General features: G+C 34.4%; 1 protein-coding gene across 5 annotated transcripts in view; it reads left to right on the forward strand.

The window, feature by feature from the left end:
* LOC114335421 (microtubule-associated protein 1B) overlaps positions 1–19,431 on the forward strand; it is a 90,003-nt gene extending 70,572 nt beyond the window's left edge. For all 5 annotated transcript variants that reach the window (XM_028285657.2, XM_028285658.2, XM_028285661.2 and 2 more), the window contains one exon: positions 663–19,431. In XM_028285657.2, the coding sequence (XP_028141458.2) occupies positions 663–4,868 (4,206 nt within the window). In that variant the 3' untranslated portion in view covers positions 4,869–19,431. The remainder of the gene's footprint in view (positions 1–662) is intronic.
* The last annotated feature ends 378 nt before the right edge of the window (positions 19,432–19,809 follow it).

Here is a 19,809-nt window from a genome sequence, read left to right on the forward strand (position 1 = left end):
CGAAATGTGGTGTTACAGAAGAATATTGAAAATTCAGTGGGTTCAAAGGGTTACCAATGTTAAAGTGCTACGACGTTTAAATAAGGAGTTAGAAATTATGAACAGTATAAAAACAAGAAAACTGGAATATTTGGGTCACATTACAAGAGGAGAAAAATATGAGTTGCTGAGAGTTATTATGCAAGGAAGGATCCAAGGAAGAAGAAGCATAGGAAGAAGACGCATCTCCTGGCTGAAGAACCTTAGAGAATGGTTTAACTGTAGTTCATTACAACTGTTCAGAGCAGCAGCCAACAAAGTGACCATAGCCATTATGATATCCAACCTCCGATAGGAGATGGAACTTTAAGAAGAAGAAGATGTGGTTCTAGCTTCCTAAGATATAATGTATAATATATAGATATAAGTTCGATAGTTTTTTCTTTGATGATCTGGGAGTAACATGTGTAATTATAATCAATTATCTGCAATTTTAAAATATCAAATACTTTCATGCTGTCTGCATAAAAGTATCGGAAATGTCAATCTTCAACTCCCAGTTTACTAGAGAAAACTTGGTGCATGCGCGTACTAAATATATGCTTCCTTCCATGAAATATATTAATCGTCTATTACAATTGTCTGCACAATTAATGTATTAATTAATTTATGTATATTTTCAGTCTCCACCACCTACCAGTTCTCGTAAAGGACGTCGCAGAAAAGTTCCTAAGTACTCACACCCAAATCCACTGGCTAACCTTGACCAGTCTACAATAGTCAGAGAACCACATACAGATCAAGCTGAATCTTTTCTCCAGATGCAGGCTATGCAGGCGATAAAAGCTGAACCTCTCTATGAAGAAGCTATAGAAATTGAAGACAATCTAGTAGGTTTTAGCGAAACTGCCGTGTCTGTAGAAGAAAAACTAATTGGAAGTTTAGGTAGGAGGACTACAAGAAGATCCAAGCAACATATCATAATGGACGTGAATAAAATTGCTAACAAACCAGAGGAACCTATTTTGAAGATAGTGAATGTGGCTGAACTGAAAGGACCGACGGATCCTTTGGAAGACCCATTAGGTTTAAACCAAAGTAGTTCAGATAGTACTGCCATTGTGGAAAATGCCGATAACGACCTGGGGTTTCGTATTAGTCAAGTAATGACTGAAAAAGAAGATAGCAGATCTTCCGACGTTTGTAGAGAAATGGGATTTCAAATTAGTAGCATTGTAAGTGAACACGAAAAAGACAATAAGATGGATGAAGTGACAACGAAAATTGAAGCACCAGATGAGGAGGAAGAAGTTTTTAATGAATATGAAGATTCAACGTCTCAGCCCGAGGATCAGAAACCTATTTTGCCGATTCTAGAAGAAGCAAACAAAGAGTCAGCGAATATTTGTCGCGCAATTGATCAATCAGACAATTCCAGTCTGTCGAGAAAAACACAGGAAGGAATAACTGAATCAGTGAATACTACCCAGGAATTTAATCTAGATAACACAACTGATATAACTTTCAAAATAAAAACGGAATTACTCACTGAAACAGAAAATGAACCTGAGATAAGTCAAGAAGAAGAAGATGGTCTTCTTAATGCATTTGATGATGAAGCTGACGAAGTTGAGGACCACTCAACTGATCCCATGGAAATGGGTCACGAATCTGAACATTCTATAGGTCATGCTCATGAAATTGTAACTGCATCTAATGCCTCTTTGGAAAGTGAAATGATAACGCAAATAGAAGTTGCAGAAAATGTTGAACATGTTGTGAGCCATCCAAAATGTTTAGATCCGGTGGGAGTCCCTACGGATGAATCATTGTCCCAACAATCCCTGCTTGATGGAAGCAGTTCAGGTGAAACCACTTTAGATAACTTAAGACATTCGGAAGTGACAGAACACACAGCAGAAAGATCGACCTATGCAACTATTGATGTCAACAACGAATCAGTCATCAATAATGAAGAAAGTGCTTCCTTTTTACCACTGGGTACCATTGCTCCCAGTGATAATCAGTTAACTCCTCAGGATAGTTTACCAAGCCCCAAACCATCTGAGTTTTCTCTTACGAATGATGATGAAAAACTTTCGTATGTAGCAAATACTGAAGTAGATCCCCTCAATGAAGATCATCTTATGGATGACGATTTTAACGACGATTCAAATCAGATAATTGAAACTAATGATTTTGTGAAGAGTCCACAGACTATAAATGAGAGTTTGGAAAAGGATTTAGACATACTCGAACCTAAAATAGGCCCAGTATCTGGTTGTTCGAGTACTCAACATTCAAGAGATACTTCAGTTGAAACATCTCTTGATATAGGATCAGATAAGCTAGAAAACGTGTCACAACCAATTGACGGGAATTTAGAAACGCATGAAGAAATACAAGCACCTGAAATGTCCCTTTTCTGCGCAAACTTATCGATGGAAGAAGATTTTAGAAATGAGAACGAAGAATCGATTGAAGATAGATCGGTTGAACAAGAAAATACTATAGTGAATTTTGAAGAAAATCGTTTAAATTCCCCGAAAGATAATTCACCAATCAATACAGATTTGGACAAAGAAATAAATATTCCTGATTCATCAAATGATCTTAATGATATATCTAATAACGAAAATAACCCACAATTTAATGACAATCTGAATGAGGAAACTAGAATGGATACACCTCAAGAGAATCATAAAATTGATCAGCAGTTGGCTCTAGATAAGGAAGGAACTTCACAAATAGAAGAATGTCAGGACAAAGAAATAACTCCAGTTGCTATACGTGATACTTCACCAATTAATGTGAATCAGGCTCAAAACAAAGAAGACATTGGAAATGAAGCATCAGAATTTGGCATAAGTGAAAATTATGATGAAAATCAACAAATAGATTATGAAAAAAATTCTATAAATATGCTGCACACTGAACCTGATCGACAAAGTTTACATTCACAACCAGAAAAAGAGGAAGAGTGTTTAGATTTAAATCAGCAACTTTTATTAACAGAAAATGATCAAATGGAAGAAGAGTATGAGAAAGAAGATTACTTACATAGCCCACATGGTTTATCTGACCAAGAAAATTTAAATATGTCTCAAGAAAATCAGATGATGGAAGAAGAATATGATCAGGAAATGTTAAATATACAACAAGGCGACTTTGGTAATGATAATAATACACCTCAAGAAAGTCAACTACTAATGGATGAAGATAAACCTCCCGATGTTAATCAAGTTCCACTAGTAGATGATGGTTTTCAAACGGAAAGTGGTTCTGTTGCAATGGACTACGAAGAAGAAGAGAATAATGCCATAGTAGAGCCTGAAACGACTTTGGATGAAAATAAAATTAACTTCAACCAAGGTGATAGTTCTAATATTCCTCAATATGATACGACTGAGTCAATGCAAGAAGATGAAAATAAAATAGACTTCAATCAAAGCCACAGTTCTAATATTCCCCAATATGATGTGACTGAGTCGATGCAAGAAGATGAAAATCAAATAAACGTCAATCAAAGCCACAGTTCTAATATTCCTCAATATAGCATAGCAGAGTCGATGCAAGAAGATCCTACAAATATTGATGGAAGTGTTAATAATGAAAATTCTTTGAATACCGAAATGCTTGACGAAAATACAGAATTAAATACACCCGCTGTTGAAACATGTGACATTTCAAATATGCCAGAATCTCTTCCTCATGTTGAAAATGAGGCACTAGATGAAGGTAGTTCAAATTTAACTCCCATAAGTGAACCTCTATATTCTACAAATACCGGAGATGATGAAATGGACACTAATATAATTCCTTTTGAAGAAGAACAACATTGCGATAACAATGACAAAATAATGTCCATGAACGACGGAATTGAGCCTCCTGTCTATGACAGTGATCCAACACTATTAACACAGCCTGATATACCTCCATTTGAAGTTAGTCAGTCGGGTGATAATTCAAATAATCTAGGTATGCCATCATCCAGTGTAACTGCGTTTGATACTTTAGATAATGAAACTGATAATACATCACCCGTAGTAGATCCATATTTACAAAATTTTAACCAAATACAGACTGAAAGTTTACAGACTGATGAAGCGAGTGGTTCAAACGAACCAGACTCTCCCACTGCTCATGAAGTAAATGAACAAAGTAGTTCGATTGAACCAGACTTTCAAATTGATCGTTCAAACGAACCAGACTCTCCCACTGCTCATGAAGTAAATGAACAAAGTAGTTCGGTTGAACCAGACTTTCAAATTGATCGTGAAGTAAGTGAACAATGTAGTTCAAATGAACCAGAATTTCAAATTGCCGGTGAAATAAATGAACAAAATAGTTCAAATGAATCACAAGATCACATTTTTCATGTAGAAAATGAAGAAAGTAGCTCAAATGATCCAGCGTTCAGGAATGAAGCGAGTACTTTAAATGAACCAGACTTTCACACTGCTCATGAGGTAAGTGAACAAAGTAGTTCAAATGCACCAGACCTTCAAATTGCTCATGAAGAACTAAATGAGCAAAATAGTTCAAATGAACAGGACTTTAACATTACTCGAGTAGTAAATGAACAAAGTTGTTCAAATGATCCAGAATTTAGCAGTGCCCAACCAGGAAACGAACCTGGTTTTCATATAGCACAGGTGGTGAATGAACAAATAGCCGAAATAGAGGGTATTAGAGATAAACGACAACTTGTCGGTGATAATAGCGATACGAATGAACGGTGTGAGAAAGTTAATACTAGTAGCGATTTGGAGTCTATTGTGAATGATTTGTCGCAGATGGTAGGTGATTCTTGCGGAGTGACAGATTTACCACTTACAGATGACACCAATTCCATTGCAGATAGTCTTGAGAATCTCTTACAGAAATAAATACATAATTAAATACAAACGCAAGATCTTGGATTGAAGATTTGTTCATATATTTGTTGTGGGGCATACCTCACGTGCTGCTATTGAATTAAGCAACTTATCTTGTTTATTTGGAACTGCGAAAAGCGAACGACATTATTTTTGTGATAAAACATATTTTGCCGTGCAGTTGATGCCTATTTTAACAAATATTCGTGTTTACCTTGAGTCAAGGATACAAGCAAGTTTATAATAGAACATTTTTCATTTGTTTCAAGTAAATAAGATAGTTTTACTTTTATAATTTGCAAAACTTTTGGTGCAGTAAGTGTATAAAGTGTTTTTACGTTCGTTTCACATTCTTATAAACAGATTATTATATTTAAAGACATCATACTCTCTTTATTAGATCATATTCACTGCTTACTATAAGGACAATTTTTTAACTGGTTTATATTAGTTCTACACATTTGGAAATTTCATTTATTAGTAAACGCTGATTTACACATGAGGTACTCAGAGCAACAGTGGCCTAACTCACATCCCACAATTTTACCAAAACGCTGTTATTACATTAAAGTTATGCATTACTTAAGTATTTTCAGATGCAGAGTGGCTCAAGCAACCATTGCTTTTTGCATTTTGGTAAAATTGTGGGATGTGGGTTTGGCCACTGTTGCTCTGAGCGCCTCACATGTTGGTCCACTCAGAAAAATAAGGTGGAGAGACTCAATACTCAATTTCATCTTCACCGTGTTCACTATTGCAACACAATCTAAACACATCTAAAAAAAACCTTGTTGAATTATCAGCGTGTAGGCTTTACCACTGATGTTTAGTGGGTCTATGTAGGCCGTGGTCTCACTATTTAAGGCGATTACTTCTCGAATATATGCGCTATTTATTTATTTATGTCTTTAGACTTGCAAATTAAAGAAGCCTCGGAGGTGTTACCAGAGAAGGTTCCCATTGTTTTCAGTCTGGTAGTATGTAGAGTAACATATGTATTTTGATGTTGTTTTATGTGCTATTAGATTGAAAACTTAGTTTTTTGCTAGCAGTTGCCGCTAGGGCATCCCTGCCATTTCGTTCGTTGCAATCCGTGACTGCACGCCGGGGTTTGTCCTAGTTGGGTCAGAGAGAGCAGCATATGTGCCTCCTGATGAGAGACTAATAAGTTTCGAAACCGGTAGAGGTGCTTGCTGCACTTTCTGATTGAACTGGAATAATGATGCGGCTGTAGTTTCGTGTTGCAACGAAATTGAAAATGATTATTAATTTTTGATTTATGTCTTTGTGTGTTCCCGGACTGTGTGGTTTGGTCTGAATCGGTATCGGAATTTTCGTTAAGTACCGACAGAGCTTTAATATTTCGTAGTACAGTCGAACTCGCTTATTAGAATACTATATATTAAGGAATAGAAATTTGAAGTCCCGAAACGTTTCTACTAGCCATCAATGATCGGTTATTGACATATCCCGGGTATAGGAATACTTTTCTTTGGCACGAAGGCTATTTCAATAAGCGGGTTTGACTGCATTTCTATTTCAATAGTCTCTCTGAACATCCATGTGATTGGAAGGTTGTCTGTCAAAGACACCAATTGATCCTTCGAAGTAACCATGGCGACAATTCGTCTTCTGTTGTGCCTTGTCTGTGGTCAGGCGTTGGAAGTCATGTCGACAATATTATGGAATCTTTCTCTGTCAACAGTCATTCGAAACTTTATATAACCAAGATTCCAATTCCTTAGAATGAGTCTTCCAGAATGAGTAATGACGATATGACAAAAGAATAAAGTTTTTCTTCTTTTAATTGAGTTTAGCAGTTTTCTTCACGCTAATCATCATTCTAAATACCTCCTTTTTGGTAATGTGTGTACTCAACGGTATCTTCACAATTGACAATAACACCACAGCCCCGAACGCTTCTAACCTTTCTATAGTAGTTGTTACTCGTAAGTCCCACACACGTATGTATAGAAGAATTAACAAAATAACGCTTCAAGATTTGTTTTGGGTAGGTGCTTAGATATGTTTCTGTTGCATAATATCGTTTTCCAAGACATGAACGCCTTGCGAGATAGAGCAATTCTGGAAAGAATTTTCTTGTCAGAATCACTATTAGTATTTAGTCGGCTCTCAAGGTATTTGACATTTTCTACCCCTTTAACAATGCCACCGTTCAGCACGAGATGATTTGTACTTCATTTAGTTTTCGTGATATTGGTATTAACATTGTTAATTAGGTGGTATTAACACCAGATTAACAACAATCTGAAGGTATTTCAAGCTTTTAATATTGCTGTCATCGACGTATTTCATCTTATTTATTATTTCTATGTACCACTATGGGATTTTTTGAGTGCAAACATGGTTGATGACAACACATATATGTCTGCCTCATTCTTCTTTTATTTGAATCCTTGTATTGATACGGTCTATTTTTTGACCGCGGATTGATGGTCCTAAAGTTGTTTGAATAGTCTCAGACATAGTTGTGAGGTCCAACTAATTCTATATATTCAAGGTCGTACTGAACTAGATCAAATGCCTTTTCAAAGGATATCCAAGAACCATAGACGTTTTTTGCTTAATTTGAACGAAAAAAAAAGAAAATAACGCTAGTAATATTTGAACTTATATTCCCACAAAGCACGTTCATTTTTAAGTTTTACGTCTCTGTGTTAATAATCCAACGATGTCGTTGCAGCTTACTCTACTGTGTAGCTGGTTATTCTTCTTGATATGCTTATCCGTGACGAATGTTGGTGATCATCATGGCAATCTTTATCTTATCTGCAGCTGTCCGGAAACTGAGGTTCTGAGTTTCTGCAACCAGGATGTTCTTCTTTCTGGACCTCGCTTTCCAAATATTTCTCCTTGCAGGATGGATTGTAGGAGGGCATATTTGGATTCGTTTCGCATAATGTGTCAGACGTATTTTAACTTTCGAGATTTGATGGTGTACCTCTTGGTTCTTCTTCATTCTTCTGAGGAACGCTTCATTTGTGACTCGGTCAGTCCTCTGAATTTAAAGTATTTTCCATAAAAAAAAAACAAGTATCCCACATAATTTTTTATTTACAGAGGACACGTAGGATCGCAGCGTTCTTACTTTTATACCAAGAGAGAAGTTGTGGCTCATGGATCTTCTTGGTTATTAGTTCAGTCTTCGTTTATTACGGTGCCAAAGTAGTTGTGTGTGTTGAGGTAGTTGTGTGTGTTACTTTCTCTATAAGGGTTTGGTTGACGTATAGTTGACCTTGTGTTATCTTTTTCTTGCTAATGATCATAAGCTTTGACTGCTTTACAAATATTGAGAGATATTGTAGATATTGAGTCCATATTCTTGATTGTGATACGTGATTTTGTTCATAAGAACTTGCAGGTCTTCTAGGTTTGTCCAAAAATAGTGTCATCTGTAGGTATGGTCGAAGCGAAGATCGGTGGGATATGCGCATTTTATCAATGAAACTCGATATTTTTAAGATATTCCAGAAGCCGTTACAGAAAATGTTTTAACAATCTATTAATAATTCAGAATTAGTCGACGGATATTAGTACAGTTAAAATAATTAAGACGATAACCGGACAATAATGATTTAATGGGTGAAATTTTAAGTTTTTTTTTACTTTAATGACAAAAAAAGCAAGCCCATTAGCAGAACCCTATTAAAAATTATTTTGCACATCATATTTGAAACATTATTGGTTGAAAAATCTCACTTTTGTTGTCAAAAAAAAATATATTAATTTGTTTGGACTAAATTACAGTTGTGTTTATCTTAAAAAGGATATGTTACTATCAACATTCACACAGTGTTGCCAAACTGAATTTTGATATTTTGAGTGAAAATTTTCCCAGCGATCTCCGAGGGTACAATACATCTGATGTTGTTTAGCCGTACCCATTTAGTAGAATATCTTTTTCAGTTTCGTGCTGTATAAGATTAGAGGAGACAAAATACAGCCTTGCCTCACTCCACGCATAATTTTCACGCATTCGGTGAATTCACCTTCAATTCTGAGATTTGTGGTCTGATTCCAGTAAAGGTTTCTAAATATTTTCAGATCTTTGTTGTTAATTCACGCTTCTTTTAGTATGTGCATCCTCTTGGCGTGCTGTACTCAACCAAACCCTTTCTCGTAATCAACCAGGCATGCGTATACGTCGAATAAATATAGTGGGAATAAGACTTGTATTTTGAACAAAGCCTCTCTCGTACCAACAGCATTTATGAACCCAAACTGGTTTGGGGAAATTCGACTTTCGCACAGCCTGTAAATTATCTCTAGGAACAATTTTAGATGACTCATGAGGCTTATCGTTTAGCTGGCACTACCACCTTATTAGGTCGAGTTGACTGATATTAATAAATGCGTGTTAATACTGAGCACCTTTTTATATAAAACAGTATTGTTATTGATATCTCCAGTAAAATAATAACTTACTTCATTAACGACCTTGTTAACAGTGTAGTGTGATAATCAATTAATTTTGTTAATGTCCGACTGGTATATTATTTGACAAATAATGACGTGATTTCAAAGTCAGTTAAATATATATTTCCCTAGGGCGTTATTTTTCAAAATAACACCCTAGGGCAGCGATACTCGACCTTTTTCTTTCCTGGGCCACATAATAGCTATTGTCACAGCTTGCGGGCCGCAATCAAGATGAAGTAGTATACAGGATATTTCATTGGGAAACGGAAATACTTGAATGGTGAATAGAGGTAAATGAGGCGGTTCTAGACATACTAAATTTATTGCTCCACCGACTTTATAACCGAGTTACAGGGTGTTTTATCGATTTTGCCCATTTTTTTCTGGACCCATAACTTTAGAACCCCCTTGTATATTTTTTTGATATTTGGTACACATGTGTCACATTTAGAATCCAAACCACCCAACTACTAATCACAAGAAAAATCCAGGTCCGGATTAAACAAAATTATAAATCCATTGCGACCTTGAAACAACATCCTGTATATTGAACTTTTCAAAAGCCGTTTGCACATTTGAAAAGAGCTTTAATGAAGCTTCCATTTTTTGCGCAGACAATTCAATGACTTTAATTTTGAAATTATGTCGAAATTTTTAAGAACTCGAACTTTCAAAACAAAAATTTCGATATAACTTTAAAATGAATGTCATTAAATTATCTGCGCAAAAAATTGAAGCGAGCAATTAAACTTAGTTTTTTGTGCTCTTTTCAAATGTGCAGACGAATTTTGAAAATTTTAATATACAGAGTTGTTTCAAGGTTACAATTATGTATTTTAAATTTTTTTTGTTAACCCGGACCTGAATTTTTCTTGTGATTAATAAATGGGTCGTTGCAATGTAGTAAATAAGTATTGATTATTTTTAAAATGAGTGTGTTCATTAACTTTAATAATTTATTATTAAAAGTTAATAGTACCCTGCTTTTTAATCAGAGTTCTTAAAAATTTCAATATTTAAAAAAAGTCATTAAATTGTCTGCCTCACGCTCAAACACGCCTCAAACACATCGGCACACGTGAAATTTGACAAATAATTTGATCACAGGGCCCTTTAGTTAGCCTTCGGGCCGCATAAAAAACGCTAGAGGGCCGCAGGTTGAGTATTACTGGTCTAGGGTATTAAATTTAAATAACTTACTGTCAAGTTGACAAATAAAAACCTAAGTAAAAATATGGTTACCACAATTACGTTACGACTATTGCTGGTAAATGTACTTATGTGAAAACTAATTTATTCAAATTTTTTGCATATAAAGTATATTTAGTCGGACATTAAACGTTAAAGGCACCACGGGTATTATGGATAATAATGCTTTCGGTCAACTTATATCCCTCGGGCCAAAGGCCTTCGGGATACGCACCATTGACATCAAGCGTTATTATCCTTATAATACCATTGGTACCTTAATAACTATAACGAGACTGGATGTGTCGACCCGCTCGGCTAAAACGGGGTCGTTAGCAAGACGATTGTCAGTATTCACTGTTAAAATCATTCTGGCATTATATAAAAACTTGACCTAGTCAAGTATCAGGAAGAATCATTTTCTACTGATGCAATCCATTTTTAAGCATAAAAATCTGTTATTTTTTACTAATTTAAAATTTATTGAACATTCCAATTCCTTGTAAAACTTGGTTTATATATTTTTTTATCGGAGATAATTCAAAAAAGAATCTGTTGCTTTTAATATGACATTTTGTTACATTTTTTGCTATTACTAAGTATGTACACACTAATTGAGACTGAGATTTCAAAAATCTTCGATCTAAGTTTTATGTAATAAGAATATTGTCCCTTGTATTAGGTTTAAACTAGATGTAACCTATTAGAGTACTGATTAAGGCTTAGAAATCATTAGTGAATCTTTTGTTTTTATATGGTAGTGTTGTATATAAAAATATTTTGAATTTATGTTTCTAGTAGTAGTTATTTCTATGTATGCATTAAGTGTGTATGGTATTCTTTTAGATAATTGGTGAATTGTGCTCATATGGAGACTTTTTTATGCAGTAGAATACTAAAAAAAAACAAGTGGACCCTTTATAAAAGATATATTAATTAAAGTTTACTAAAAAGGGCTACATCACCAGCAGAACTAGTTTTCAATCTGATAACAGATCATCATCAGTGCTGAGCTAAAATAAGTATATAACCTAATAAGTTAAAGCAAAATTTTTGAAATGTTGACTAAAGTTAAAAAAGATATAGGTTATACTCACAAGATGCTGACATGCTAACCACCAAAATACAAAAATATTAGGGTAAAATCCCTGTAAACTCAACAGTCATGGAAACATTGACTATAATTATTAAATTAAACATGGATGCACAAGATATCACATGTATTATGCCCAGGGTACCATCTATAACAACTCAATTTGGTGTCAGATGGTACCCTGGGCATAATACATGTGATATCTGGTGCATCCATGTTTAATTTAATAATTATAATCAATGTTTCCATGACTGATTGAGTTTACAGGGTTTTTACCCTAATATTTTCATTTTGGTGGTTAGCATGTCAGCATCTTGTGAGTATAACATATATCTCTTTTTTTAACTTAGTCAAACATTTCAAAAATTTTGCTTTAACTTATTGGGTTATATACTTATTTTAGCTCAGCATTGATGATGATCTGTTATCAGATTGAAAACTAGTTCTGCTTGTGATGTAGCCTTTTTTAGGGAATTTGAATTAATATATCTTTTATAAAGGATTTTACTTGTTTTTTTTTTGTAATATATGGTATACAGCCAGCCACAGGAAAACCTTTTTCCTTGTGGATTAATAATAAACAAGTTCGCATACTGACACCAAATGTGATCGGGTAAATTAGGTAATCATTCAAAGATTTGGCTTATGTCGTCACTGATGTTACAGCCCTAGAGTAGAACCTCAACATGTCTTCTTCGCCTTTCAGTCTTATTCACTGGCCAGTTTGTCACCGATTTCCCTAGCATCTTCATTCACATCATACTTCCGGCTAAGTTTCAACCTACCTCTCTGTCTATTTTCCCCAGGCTGTGCCATAAGGATTCGTCTGGGAGGGTCTGTTATGATCTTTTTTTATGACAGATGTCACTTTTCCAGTTGATATGTGTTTGTATTTTGATTTGACTATTTCACAGTTTTACGTCCTCTTAGGAGGATTAGTTTAGAATCTTTTATTTAAAGATAAGTAAACTATTCTAATCTGCTTGTGTCGGATTTATAGGGCAGCACAGCTAAAATAAAAGTTTTCTACATCCTTGTTTTTATTGTCTGGCTTAAGTTTCTATTTTTCGTTGTCTTCCCAGCATAAAGTGAGTGATATAATTCTCATTGGTTGTAATACGGGGGAGCCTACAGACGTGAATGTGTCTACTACCTCAAAGCTAGAATTGTCAACGGTGAAATTTGACCAGTATTTCTGGTTCTTTTATAGACAGTAGATATTTCTTTTAATTTGCTCCTTTTATAGGCAAGTTAGTCCAAATCATCTTTATTACTGTACTTTGCACACTAATGCTCTGAAATGATTTGTGGTTGTTGTGTTGAACCAAATCCTTCGCCTTCCTGTTTTTTGGGAAAATTTCCTTTCCTTCCAGGAAATTTTCATTGACGTTCGTTCCAAGATAGAGGTATGTATGTTTTTTTACTCTTTCTATTCGTTGATCTTTGTCTATCTAAATTGCTGTTCCTTCTTAGATCATTATTTGTTGTAGTTGTTCCATCATACATTTTGTTTTCTTAATGTTTAGTGAAAGTCGATATCACTTAATTCTGTGATCCTATTCATTAACTTCATGGAGGGCTTCGTCACTGTCATCAAATACCACCGTGTCGTCTGCGGATCTGATGTTATTGATACTTCTTTTTCTTCTTCCAACTTTAAAAGTAGGCCTCCCCCAATTCAATCCAGTGTTTTCTATTTTGCGCCAGTTGCTTCCACGATGTCATCGATACATTCTTCGTTTATTCTAATTATGGCTTCAACATTTTATACTGCTTCTTGAAAGTTTTCCTCAGACTATATGTTGGAACAGCAGAGGTGATAGTAGCACCCCCCGTTTAATTTTGATATCATCGGAATCTCTTATCTCTTATGGGTAGACGATGTTTGATTCCAGTAAAGATTGCTAATAATTGTCCAGTAAAGATTGACAAAAGAAGTAGAGGAAGACCACCTACTCGTTGGACTGACGATCTCAAGAAATTTGATGCAAAGTGCTCAAAATAGAGCACAATGGACAAAAATGAGGGAGGCCTATGTCCACCAGTGGGCACAAAGGGCTGGATGATGATGATGATGAAAGATTGTTAACATCTCCATCAGCTTGTCGCTCTGGAATCATCTGCATATATGCAATTTGCTACGATTACTAAAACTAGTTTCCCTATTAATTCTGCATTTCTTATTGCCTTCATTAAGACGTGTTAAAAAGGGACAAAACACATCTACCAGCCGCAGTCCGATATGTTTCAATGATTGTGAACTTTCGCCCTTGTTTGTATGTTGGGAACTTCTTGCAATGAAACCATCACAATCATATTAGTTTGCTGGTGATATTAAATTCGTCCATAACTGCAACCATTTACTTCCTAGTACTCTAACATGTACTGATTGAAAATCAGTAGAAAGTATCGAAATTGAAGATGAAAGGTATCGACATTAAACTCATTGGTTTTTGTGGTATTTGCCAGAAAAAACTCTGATCTGTTGTTAATCGACCAGATCAAAAAACACTTCGATATTTGCCAAGGAATATGCAGTTAACCGATCATATATGACTCTAGTTCTTTCAGTTAACAGTTTTTAAAAGTTCGTTTTTTTTCTCTTAAGTATTTCTCTTCTCGGGTTCTTCTTTGCTGCATATGTTTATATACATTATTCTTTTTTTATCAATGTTCTCAAGACTCGGCATTGAACCAGCCATGACGTCTACACATGTCTCACCACTAGTCAGTTGTCAGACGCTCACTGATAATGATTTTGGTTTCAACATAGTTTTTAAATCTTCCTAATAATTGGAAACCTTTAATGAGTTTAATTTTGAAGCAAATTGTTTCGAAAGGCGTGGATATATTATTCAAAGCTTCTTTTTAGAATAATTTTTTTATTTCATTTAACGTTTACAATGTGCTTCAATTTTTCTTGTGCTCAGAAGACAAAATATTTTAAGGAGTAGACAAATTCAAGATAGAGTAGATATTAATGATTTTTAATATTTTTCGAAAGAATTCGTAATTACAACTGATCATAAGTTATTTTATACAATGGTCTTTTGTGATTCTGAGATCCTTTATAAAAAAGAATACCATGCAGTTTTAGGAAGTATTATTTGTAATCTACAACTGCTGTAAAATATTTTGATGTGTTTTCTACCTCTGCAGCTATATAACATCAGTAATATAAATCACCTAGTAATTTTTAAAGCATCACTTATACTATCTAGTCAGTTTTCTTTAAACAGTCCAAGTAATGTGCGTTTTAAACACAAACAGAATTCTCAAAAAAAAGGTATTAAAATTATAAGTTCTCTTAAAAAATATATTGAATCGTGGGGGGGGGGGGGGTTATCATTCAGGATAAATAAAGTCGTAAAATAACTAACTAATAATACCTATGGTTACTTTCTTAAATCCTGCTAAAGAATTCATAAAGCTTAATATACTGAAAAGATTGTCCAGAATATACAGTCTTAGTATATGTTGGCCTACAACGTTTATTACATTGTGTGTGAAAAGTTCCAATCTTGAAATATTTGATCAAGGTCTCCAGTTTATCCAATAGTAGTAGAACTTTTACCTTTTTCTAATACCTAATAATAAACATGTTTTAACAATCGGGCATCTTCTATAATCATAGGCGGCTGATTCAATACAAGGATATAAAAAATTATCATAATAAAATTGGGGAGAATCAAAACAAATCAAAGAGGTACTTTTTCAACTACTCGTATCTCTCTAAACTATATTATTCGATTAGTATACGAAAAACATAGTTTAAGTGTAAGATAAACCCTTAGTCTCTTTACGGTATCACTAAAATTGTTTGTCATTACATCCCAAGTACCTAAGCAGACCTGGGGTTGTTTTTATAAATTTATATTGTGACATCTGTATCATGTAACATACAGACTGTTTAGTTTTCTATTAGATATACGCACTATAAATGGCGACACTGCTTTCCCGCTGCCCACCTAATGTCGCGGCGATTCATTCAATCATTCCTCATTTTACAGTGGCAATGCAACTCACTCGCAGAAGCAGTGTTGCCGATTTTAGCGCTTCCTTCATTGAGGTATATCTAATCAAACACTAAACCGTCTGTATGTTCTAAAATAACTCGGGCTTTATTTTTAACTGATACTTAAAGTACACACCTTCGAATATGTTTGTCTTCTTCTAATTTTTTTTTTAAATTCTAATTGAACCAATTTATTTCAACCTGCTTATTACTAGTAATTTAAACATTTATGGATTTGATGCAATTCGACGATGTCGGACGTATATTTTTTAATAATACCTCCAGCCTCAAATTTGACACACCTTGTATTTATGTCCCAAAAGAACTTTAGACCAGCGGTTCTCAACCACCGTGTCGCGACACACTGGTGTGCCGGAAAAACTTATCAGGTGTGTCGCGAGATTTACGAATAGATATATTTTTTTCCTTTATACGATATTTTTTTCCTTTATACGATATTTTGATTTATATTTTTTTACTTGTTTTAATATACCAATCATGCATTCAACCATTTTTGTAACTATTAGGTATATACCACGTTATACCAATCAATAAAGTGCCAATCCGTAATTGTTTCCTCTCTAACTGTTTTTAAAATTTAACCGACATAACTTGCGTTATGAATAGTTGCGCAAAGCGGGAGATCTTGTTTACTGTACTTACCTCTCACTAGCAAAAATTTGTACATATAAGGGTGTCGCGAATCTGTAAGGAGTACGTTAGTGCGTCGCTGAGTAAAAAAGGTTAAGAACCGCTGCTTTAGACTATACCATTTCTATCTGAAATCATATATAATTTTGTTGACTTATTGACCCTAGGTTTTTCATTGGATCAAAAGGATGGTATGTACTCGTCAGGAGTTTTCGCACGCACAAAGACACGGTTTCAAAAGTCTAGTTCTTAATAAAACTAAGCAAAGACTAAACTCGCTTGGTCGCTTGGTCAAACAAGAGGAAGGCCCCGTAAAAGATGGATAGACGACGCTACAGGAAGAGCTTAAAACCATGATCATCAGGCAGTGGCGAAGGAAAGTATCCGACAGGGTAGAATGGAAGAAAATTGTTAAGCAGGCCGACTCACAAAGGATTGTAGCGCCATTAGAAGAAGAAAAAGTTCTTAATAAAGCGAGGCGGATTTAAAATAATTAATTTTGATATGGATGTTAAGAAATATCTTAATTTGTTGAGAGACTAAGGGTTAAAATATATATTTTTACATTATATACGCGATATTTGGGGAGAATATACATTTTTTGGATGCAAATTACTTAATATTAAAAAAGCGCTTTTTTGTGATTACTGTTTGGTGTTTCTATTATTTTTATAGCTTACTATGTGTTCATTTCTAAAAAAACTGCACCAAACTGTTTATTATTTAATATATTTTAGAAAGAACAATCCCTGACAGGTGAAATAAAAGACGTAGAGTGTGGTCGAACTGTTTTCCAACACAAAAGATTTATATTTACTAAATTTATACATTTTCACTAAAGTGGCATTTTAAAGTTTTAAGTTGCTATTGCATTCTATTGCCTACAAATTTTAAGCATCTCTTAAGTTAATTCATTCCCCAACTCTGCATTCTTCGAAAAAGATAACCAATGTCTTCTTGACACATTTAGTTCCAAGAAGCTTGACCCTTAGGCGACGAAAATCCATTATGAAGCCAGGAAGTTGACCGATACTTAGCATGTCAATTAGTGAAAGGTCAGGAGATTTGGATGTTCACGGAATAACGATAACTTGAATGTTACGAAGGAACAGGATTGACGTCTGATGGTGTATTGTAGAGCATTATTCTGTTGTACAATTGGATTTTTTACTTGCTCAAAATATCGATAGTAATTAACTTTAAAACAGTGTAGTTGTAATCTTGAGCATACTATTTCTTTAAAGGAATATTAATGAAGACTGAATTTGCTTTCGAATGAATTTGCACCTCATGCCATAACTCAATAATTGAATTGAATTTCTCACTTTTACGAATACGTCTTCAGCGAATTCTTATTTTATTATGAACCAATAAACAAAATTCAGATCCACATGTCACATGTGTTACTTAGAGATAGAAATTTTAAAATAACTTCTGTTTTTAGCATTACTTAATTTACGTGTGATTTTGTTGTCAAATTGTTCAAAGGTTCACCTTTTAACATTTTGACCTTGACTTTAAACGGCATTGACCTTGAACATTACATTGCCATTGAACATGACCTTTACCTTGAATTCGACCTTAAACGACCTTGACCATGAGCGATCTTGACCCTGGACAACCCCCGCCCTAGGTCTTCTCCCAAGATTTTGCTTCTCAGTCGAGATCTCGAAGCCGCAAGTTACTAACCGTGACCCTGACCAATTTCCTCCACCCTGCTCCAAACCGGTCTAACAGGACGTGACCTCGGTTTCCCCCACCCTACTCCAAACCGGTCCGTGAACTTAAACCGGTTTAACCGGTTTCCCCCACCCTACCGTGCTCCAGAACCGACATAGAATATCTACTAGTAATTTATCAATACTCGTGACACTTTAAGGATTTGTTTCTGGAATACGAACCAGTTACATATACGGTGTGAGTGGGGAGGAACGCGCCAAACTTTAAGACTGTATAATATACGTAAAAATAATCAAAAATAACTCATATATGTTGTTATTCGATTTTCATTAGTTTCCGAGATACGGGGTGTTAAAATTTTTATTACAAACTGACGATTTATTTATTGCTCTAAAACCGATTCAGGTGTGCAAATGAAATTTGGTGGGTTTTAAGACATAATTATTGCGCATGTTATGACATATAGTTAAGAATTTTATACTCACCATTGGCGCGCGTACGGGTAATTGTCTGAAATATTTAAAGATAAAAATGGTACGCTACTGAAATATTTAAAATTAAAAATCATTCTTGAATTCCTCGTTCAATTTGTGACAAAAAATCTATCTTCCCTTTTTTTCATGTGACGCTTAGTTTTCATACAAAAAATAAAATATATTAACGCTTACAAAGTTTTCGACGAAGTTTCTATATGAATGTGTAGAAACTTATTTCGAATACTTTGTAAGCGTTAAGATATTTTATTTTTTACATCAAACCGAAGCGTCGTATGAACAAACATGAAGATAGATGGTTTGTTAGAAATTGAACAGGGAATTCAAAAATAATTTTTAATTTGAAATAGCTCAGTGGCGTACTATTTTTTTTCTTTAAAAAATTTCAGACTTTTATCCGTGCGCGCGTCAATGGTGAATATAAAACTCTTAATTGTATGTCAAAATATGCGCAATAAACCCACCTTAAAACCCACCAAATTTTATTTGCACACCTCAACCGGTTTAAGAGCAATAGATAAATCGTCAGTTTGTAAGAAAAATTTTAACACCCCATATCTCGGAAACAAATGAAAATCGAATAACAACATATGAGTTATTTTTGATTATTTTTAGGTATATTATACAGCCTTAAAGTTTGGCGCGTTCCTCCCCATTCACCCTGTATATCAAACAATTCAATTACACCGAAATGTTCTTTGTAAAATAATCTTTATGGGAATATAGTATAGTGATAGAACGTATAAACTGACTATCATTTTTTTTAATTCGCAATAGAAAAAATTAAGGTTGACACAATCTTATACAGTCGCTATAAGTAATCATTTATTTTGCGAAGATGGTAGAATGTTTTATTTATATATTTTTTGCTTTTTTATATTTTGATTAATGCACAATATTTGTGCCAATTTGAGGTTATATAGCCAAACAGGTTAGTGATATTCGATACTAGCAAAATGTGTTAGTAAACTCGTGTTTATTTTACATTCTAGTAAACTTATTTATTTATAAAGATTTTCTACTTTTATTCTTTAAAATAAAAAGAGTAAATTCCTTCTCTTACCCGATCCTATTTATTATGTCAATAGATGTCACCGCTTGGCTGCACTATGAGCTAATGTACACTGCGAAGGTTATTTGGCTACGCAGATATACATAAAGCATGCTGATGACACTGTGATTCTAGCGAGTAGCATGTAGGAACTTAGTTGCCTAATGAGTAAAATACAAAAAGCAAGTCCACAATACAGACTTGAACTAAACATCACAAAAACCAAATAGATGTTAGTAAGCAAAACGCAACAACGGCCAAGACAACTGATATTAGGATATTAGACAATCAAAGTATTGAACACGTGGATTCATACATCTACTTGGAAACAACTGTGGGGG

Source organism: Diabrotica virgifera, chromosome 7 (genome assembly GCF_917563875.1).
Source record: "Diabrotica virgifera virgifera chromosome 7, PGI_DIABVI_V3a".
Classification (NCBI taxonomy): Eukaryota; Metazoa; Arthropoda; class Insecta; order Coleoptera; family Chrysomelidae; genus Diabrotica; species Diabrotica virgifera.